An 8,578-nucleotide genomic window follows, 5' to 3' on the forward strand; every position below is an offset into this window, starting at 1 on the left:
TATTTTAGAAGATGTTAACATATTTTTTTATGAAGGTGTTAACCAATCGAACAAACGAAATTATATTTCGCTTAAAAGAAGATGTTAACCGACTGATCAAAAGAAATTATGTTTTGCTTTTAAAGATTTCTAAATTTTAGGGGTCCTATATTATTTGGAGCCCTTACTTACCCAGCTCCCGGCGCGCCCCCTCTGTATCCAACCCACGGCCATTAAAACCAACTGACCTTGTGAATTTTGTGTCATATTCTATTTACTTATACAAATTTTCGTAGTTAGATCGGAGATTAATACAGTTATCATCGTCCCAAGTTGAGATGTGTGGGATGTCTATTGATGCCCTTACAAGAGATCCCAACCTTAACAACCTTCAAGTACAATTTACCTAAAAACACTTGCTCTTCTGAACGTACGTGTCACTCAACTCACAATATCAAAAAACTTGACATACAAATATTTTTACATGTAAACCAATTGTTCCCATCCTAATCTATTTTGAATCGCATATGAATTTGGTAAAAATCCTCTCTCTTGTGCGTGTCACTCAACTCTAAATATCTAAAAACTCCTCAGATAAGTAGTATATTATTATTAGGTGAAACAATAGTTCTGATCCAAATCGGATACAAATCTGGAAACTTTTAATAATTCAAAAAAATATGTATAAGTGAAACAGTTTGGATGATCCCAATTTTCTTTGAATCCGCATACTACATATAAATTCTTTCAGAATTATTATTTTCCTACTCGAATCATGATCCCTAACTTACTGTAATTGTTTGCTTCTGGCGATGAAAAGCGTTGGTGTATCTGATCATGTCTGAGTGTCCAGATTGCACAATGGCTGGTCATTTCATCTCAGAACATTATGTTATGTATCCAAGAAAGAACAAGTAACCTATTGTTTCTATGGTCCGGTAAATCTTGTGACATGGAACGATGGATTCAACAGCGAGCATCACGATTTCCCTCGGATTCCAGGCAGCAACCTTAGCAGGCTGAGGGAAATTGTGCAATGTGACAATGGTCTCATCCAGGTCTTGGAGCCAGGTGATCTTAAGGTATATGTTGGATCATATAATCGGTCCATTTGATAAAGAGAAAGTTGTCCACAAAATCCATTAAACAAACTAACTAGGTGCCCCCGTTGGTTGTAAAATTTCTTCCTCATAGGATAATGTCATTAAATCAAATAGAGTAATTACATCGTTTTGAATTTTGATGGCATTTTTGTCTCATAAGTATAGTCATATTATATTAACTAACTTTGTGCATTATATGATCAAAAGATTGAATCAATAAGCATTTTGAATTTATATTTCTCCCAACAGCCAACAAAGACCCACACACTGGAAATTATAACAAGAACCTCCTTAAAATAAGCAATTAAATGACAATCAAAGAACAGTACTAACACAATGAAAATACCAAAATGCAGCCAAAGGTAAGGCAAACAATGAAAGGACCTACTAACTATACATATCTTCTTCATCATCAACACTTGCAGAAGATGTCAATGGATTAGAGGCAGTAGCAGCAGTACCACTAGTCTCTGAAAATCGAAACTCTGAACCCATGCCTCTAGACTGCTGCAATGTGTGAGCAAATGCCTGATATTTTCTAATATCAGCGTCACTGACACTTCGGCGTGCATATTTCATTGATTCTTCAAAGTGAGAAGCCTTAATCTCATGTACAACATTCTCATCTTCTTCCATAGCCTCGGGATCCATGCTTCTCCTCTTTTCCTTCTCAATGTCCATCTCAATATTCTCCCTGATGGCATATTTGCATGCACGTTGGCATATTTCTGTTATATCAGCACCACTGAACCCTTTAGTGTACTTTGCAAGTGCTTCCAGATCAACATGTTTGGACACTGGAGACTTTCTAAGGCATGACTTGAATATGGAATGGCGAGATTGCTCGTCAGGGAGAGGAATGTAAATTAATTGATCAAGACGGCCTGGTCTCAAAAGTGCAGGGTCAATGATATCAGGCCTGTTTGTAGCTCCAATAATGAAAACAGTCTTCTTGGCTGTCATGCCATCCATTTCGGTCAACAGTTGATTCAAAACTCTATCAGCTGCTCCTCCAGCATCTCCAACACTGCTCCCTCTCTGAGTAGCAATTGAGTCAAGTTCATCAAAGAAGAGGACACAAGGTGCAGACGTGCGTGCTTTGTCAAATATTTCCCGTACATTCGCTTCACTCTCTCCAAACCACATGGTAAGTAACTCAGGTCCTTTAATACTGATAAAATTTGCTTGACATTCATTAGCAATTGCCTTCGCCAGTAGAGTTTTTCCACATCCAGGTGGTCCATAGAAGAGGACACCCTTTGAGGGAGACATACCAAATTTCTCGAACTTGTCAGGATGCTCCACCGGATATTGAACAGTTTCTTGTAATTCCCTCTTAACAGTCTCCAAACCACCAATATCTTCCCAACTAACATTAGGAACTTCAACAACTGTTTCACGTAGAGCAGAGGGGTTGCTAGTTCCTAGAGCGGCCTGAAAGTGATCATTAGTAACAGCCATAGAGTTTAGTATCTCTGCATCTATTGTTTCATCCTCCACGTCAATAACATCCATCTTCTCCCGAATGCATCCAAGAGCAGCCTCAGTACACAGAGCTGCCAAATCAGCACCTACATAACCATGAGTATCCCTTGAAACTCTTTCCAAGTCAACATCTTCAGCGAGCTTCATGTTCTTTGTATGAATACGTAGAACCTCAAGTCGTCCAACATCATCAGGTACACCAATATCTATTTCTCTGTCAAACCTACCAAATCGTCTCAGAGCAGGGTCAATACTATTAGGACGATTCGTAGCGCCCATGACAATGACATGTGCACGAGATTTAAGTCCATCCATAAGTGTCAATAGCTGTGAAACAATCCTCCTCTCTACTTCTCCATTTGTCTTGTCTCGCTTGGGAGCAATCGAATCAATCTCATCAATGAAAATAATAGATGGCGCATTCTTCTCTGCTTCTTCAAACGCTTTCCTAAGATTGCTCTCACTCTCCCCAGCCATCTTTGACATAATCCCGGGTCCATTGATACACAAAAAGAATGCACCAGTTTCATTAGCAATAGCTCGGGCTATCAAAGTCTTTCCGGTTCCAGGAGGTCCATATAATAAAATTCCTTTAGGTGGTTTAACTCCTATGGACTTGAACAACTGCGGATGTCTTAAAGGCAACTCCACCAACTCCCTAATCTGAACCATCTGCTTACGAACACCACCAACATCATTATATCCGACATCATCCAGCCTCTCTTCGTCTTCCCTCCTCACAGGCTCTCCCTCACAAAAGATCTCAGTATCAGGAACAACAATACAATACTCATCAGGGTCCATCTCAACAACCTTAAACTCCACGCTTCTCATACCTCCCCTTACAACAAACAAATCACCCTTCCTAACAGGACGATATGCATCAACAAAATAAGGTTTCAAATAAGCATCAAAAAGATTACCAGTAATACCTTCAATAGTATCATCCAACGGAAGCACGTGAACGCGATTACCATACTTAATATCAGCACATTGATGCACAGAAACCATGTCTCCCAGCCTAACCCTGACGTTTGATCTCGCGACTTTGTTCATCCTTATCTTTGCTTCATCACAAGTGTCATCAGCCAAGGCCAGGCAGACTGTATTTTTTCTTTTTTTACCCTTGATAAGAATTGTGTCACCGCGAAAGACATTAAGCTTCTCCATTGTCAACGGGTGAAGTGCAACAACAGAGTTGTCATCGCTGATGGCCTCATCAACAACTAAACGATTAGCAGCCTTCTTGCGTGGTGGTTCAGGATGATTACTCATATCTTTTGATATCGAATGATTAGAAAAAGACAAGAAAATATTAAGGTATAAGAGAGAGCTGTGGTGTTTGCTGAAATATGTAGCAAGCTTAGGTATGGAAGGGCTTGTATGTGTTTATATAGGGTATGGTTTGCTGGTTTCTTGGTTGGAAAGGGAACCTCTTATTTCCTAGGCCTACGTTTATTCGGTTTTTGAATTATGCTAATCAATAATGGAATCTATCTATCTGGATTAATACTGAGATGTATAGAATTCGTTACAGATTTTTTGTATAAAATGACTTGAAAGTTTCTATTTGTATTAATACTAAGATGTACAGAATTTGTTGCATATTTTTTGTATAAAATAATTTGAAAGTGCCAGCTTTGTCGGCCACTATAATTATAGTTGTCCACTGGAGTTGTTTAATATATCTTATAAATGTCCACCGGAGTTGTTTAATATATTTTATGAATTCGGTTATTAATACAAATTTTAAAATATTTCATAATAGAGCATGCTCGTGTGTTGCACGAGTTATAGAGTTAGTTTGAATCAATAAAAGAACCGTTAGAATAGGGATGACATTTTACCCTCCCGACCCGATCCTGTCCCGAACTAGGCTGGGATTTGATGAATTTTTTGAGGGCGGGATGGGGCTAGTTTAATAAAACAATTCAGGAATTTATAAATTATACTGAATAAATCATTAAAATTGGATTGAATTTATCGTAGTGTTTATATTTTATAATTATTAGCATATATAATCTGAAAAGTAAAAATGAAGTCATAAGTGTTACACCTAAATCTAATAATTAAACCTTTACCGAAGTGTTAAATTGTTATGTCTTACCAATCAAACACCTAATTCCATCAAATTTAGAGTCTTAAAAATTAAACACATATATGTCAAATCTAATAAACAACGTAGGTAATCAGAAAAAGATCGGTCACGTGAACTTGTAAGAATTAATCGGTGAATTGGGGATTAATAGGTAAAAAAAATAAAAATATTTTAATATTAATATATAATTATATATATATATATAAATTATACATTACAAACGTTCACGTGAAATGTATAATATTCTTATAACATAACTTATTTACTGGACTCCTTAGCTTCTGTACTTCAATTATTCTAAACCCAAACAGATACTATTAGTATAGTTTATCCCGTGCCCATAAATCTATTCAGTATAAGATGTACAAAATTCGTTAAAGATTTTTTGTATAAAATTAGTTGAAAGTGCGGCCACTATAATTGTAGTTGTCCACTGGAGTTGTTTAATATATTTTATGAATTCGGTTATTAATACAAATTTTAAAATATTTCATAATAGAGCATGCTCGTGCCTTACATGGGTTATAAAGCTAGTTTGAATCAATAGAAGAACCGTTGGAAAAGGGATGACATTGTACCCTCCCGACCCGATCCGGTCCCGAACTAGACTGAGATTTGATGAATTTTTTGAGGGCGGGATGTGGCTAGTTTAATAAAACAATTCAGGAATTTATAAATTATACTGAATAAATTATTAAAATTGGATTGGATTTATAAATCCAAACTAAATAAATCTAGTGTAATACGTAACCAAACAAAATTTCTACTTTTAAATTAAAATTGTCATATACACCTCCACCTAAATTTTAAAAATAGCTAAACTTACCAACCATATGTTCACAGTCCTAAATTAATTGTAGATATTTATAAAAATTCATATTTGAAAGTAATTAAATGGTAATTTCCAACTCCTGAATGTAAAACTTTTATAACTCTATAATACTTTAATGGATAAATTTATTATTTGAAATAATAAAAATTTCAACAATAAATTTGGTAGTATTTTATTGTAAAAAGCCCGACTGGCAAACAACTGTCAAGCCCAAGTTCAAAACAAGGCCTGCAAGGTCCAAATTGTATGCAAGGTCCATACATCGTCAACAAAGCAAACAAGGTCCACAAGATGTTGACATGTATGTGCTAAGACAAAATGGTAAGGGACGAGATAATGTGCAAGATAAAACAGAAAGGGACAAGACGTTAACACCTGCAGTAAAGCTAATACAAGCACATGATTTAGACATTAGGACAACGACAACTGACATAAAGTTGACATTGACCCTCGACCAAGATCCTGATTTGTAGCCCTTGTCCCACCACGTGGATAAGATGGCACGTACCTTGCACATGGAAGGTGCCCATATATACCCCCTAGGCACTTCAATGCAAAGGGTTCACAAATTCATTACATTTCTACTACATTCAATTTCTGTTAAGTTTGCTCTACCTTCTCTCTACTTTATCTCTCTAGAAATAAATACACAATCATATACTTATTATGAGTATCTTATGCCGGATACTTATTCTCACACCGGAGGTACCTACGTGGTCATAACCCCACGTGGACATTTCCATTTCGGGGAGCATGGAAAAGACAAGGTCAACAATATCAACTAGCTCAACAAGATAGACAAGGTCAACAAGTTCAACAAGATAGACAAGGTCAACAAGATCAACAATGTTAACAGGATGAACAAGCCAACACACATTTATTTTAGGATAACACTAAGGAAGTAGAACCCGACGGTAGAACGACTTATCATTTGACGCTAGAAGGAGGGGACTTCCACACGCTCTCCAAACCATCACCCAACCTGCCCTTCTCATCTGAGGGAAAAATCACCCATCAATACTCTACAAGCTCACTCAAACTAATTTTTATTTAAATCACAATAAATTTTTATTAGTATTGTGTTTGATATGAGAGCGGCTCAAACTAATTTTTATTTAAAATATAATATTAGTTCATATTAGAATTTATCTAAGTACTCTTTTTTATTAAAATAGGCGTCGGGCAAACAAAGTATCATAATTACTACAATTATTATCGACTTAAGAAAATGTGATATAAAGTAGTATCATGAAAAATTATGTATGCCGTTTTGTTTTATTATGTATGTTGTGCAAGACATTCCTGTACATAACAAGACTAAGTCATCTTGACAACCCTAATGATAAATTGTATGATAATCTAATTTTGTATTCTGTAATTATATTTCTTGAGTCTGTAAAAATGTTAAGTAGATTAGACTGGAGGAATTTTCTATGAACTGTTAGTGTTTATGCCCTAGAGACAAACTATTATGTTTATATTATGAAACATTTGGATTATTAATTATGATTATATGGATTATTCTTTAGTAATTTATTATATCTTTATTTTCTGCGATAAGATGTAAGATTAATAAATGTCCTTGGAATATGATATGTAAATCTATATCTCTAAGTACGTGACTTAGAAATGAGATTATGAGAATAGTATTGATATTCCTAAAGGTCCCTAGTCAAGTATTATTGTTAAGGGACGATAATAAATACATTGAGACTAGTGTGTTTGTTGGCTGATGATCACATCTCATTGATCATAGGTATGGTGATACTAAAGTCAAAACACAGGAACATATATTAAATACATGGTGCTGGATTGATTCGTTGTGAGATACTACATGTTTATAGTGTCATAAGTTAATCTCACAATGATAATGATGTATTGGTCCTTTGACCTGAAATTATTATATTTCTATACGAGAATTAATATACTTTGATACTATTAAAAGTTATCCTTGACCGGGTAATAATAAAAGTAGACACTGGGTACATTGTGAATCGTATGCGAAATATGAATGATCTAGATGGGATTTAGCCCTCCTTTATAAAGGAGTTATATTATTGGCCTCTTGATTGAGTAAGACTATAAAATGCATGGTCATGCTCAAATACTGATTTGTTTAATAGTTTACTCATTGATCAAGAAAAGAAGGATTGAATCTTAGCAATGGATGACATAATACATGCCTCGAGTTTGATCTATAATATAAGGCTAAAGGGATTATATTACATTATACATTATTCATGAAAGGTTTAATTGATCACCGATTTAATTATTATTACTTGGGTAACAATGATGTATTACTAGATGCCGCTCATTATTTATGATTTTAAATTAGATTTAAAATTATTGCCAACGTAATAATAACCTAAAGGGTCGCACAAAGAATGATTGGAGTTTTATTTAATTTAAATTCGGATTTAAATTAAATGTAAGTAATTCGAATTATTTGTTATTAATTAAGTGTGACTTAATTAATTAAATAAATAGGAAATTCGAATTTAATATTAAATCTGAAATTAAGTTATTGGATGATTAAGCGAGACTTAATAATACAATAATTAGAATTTCGAATTTAATAATAATAATAATAACTCTAAAATTCAGTTTAGGGTTGGAGGCCCATTAGCTCTTGCCTATATAATATCTTTTACTAATAGAATTAGGGTTACACGTTTTATTTGATAAAACATAAACCCTAGCAGCTTGAAGAGAGATAGAGAGAGTAAGAAGGCGGCCTCAAGAATGTGCTAGTACACACCCATCCTCCGGGAGATCATCCGTGTGGATACCTTAAAGGCGTAGATCGTTCCAGCGATGGGCTACATGGTGATCATTCAAGACCTCCATCTTTCCATTAACGTAAAACTTCTTAAGGTAAACATACTGAACTACGAATTAAATATTGTTTTTCGCATGGATCATGCGGAGGGTTTCGATTTTTAAGATTTAAATTTACGTTTTTTGTTGCGTTTATGTGCTAGAGGAACCCTTCAATGGCATTAGAGCTACTTGCGAAAAGTTTTTAATTCGTTTATGTGTTTAACCGTTTTCGATATATGAGCATGTACGTTATTCGCCATG

The 8,578-nt window shown here is 35.0% G+C and overlaps 1 protein-coding gene across 1 annotated transcript; it reads right to left on the minus strand.

Moving 5' to 3' along the window:
* Nucleotides 1-1,374: 1,374 nt before the first annotated feature.
* Nucleotides 1,375-4,010, minus strand: LOC141661407 (cell division control protein 48 homolog D-like). Its single transcript, XM_074468411.1, has one exon. It carries the CDS (start codon nucleotides 3,840-3,842, stop codon nucleotides 1,470-1,472), a length of 2,373 nt encoding a protein of 790 aa, XP_074324512.1. The 5' UTR covers nucleotides 3,843-4,010; the 3' UTR covers nucleotides 1,375-1,469.
* Between the last annotated feature and the right edge of the window lie 4,568 nt (nucleotides 4,011-8,578).

The sequence above is a fragment of the Apium graveolens genome, chromosome 5 (assembly GCF_009905375.1).
Source record: "Apium graveolens cultivar Ventura chromosome 5, ASM990537v1, whole genome shotgun sequence".
NCBI lineage: Eukaryota > Viridiplantae > Streptophyta > Magnoliopsida > Apiales > Apiaceae > Apium > Apium graveolens.

Coding starts and splice junctions, on each gene's coding strand:
- LOC141661407 (XM_074468411.1), bottom strand. CDS start 3,842: ATGAGTAATCATCCTGAACCACCACGCAAGAAGGCTGCTAATCGTTTA.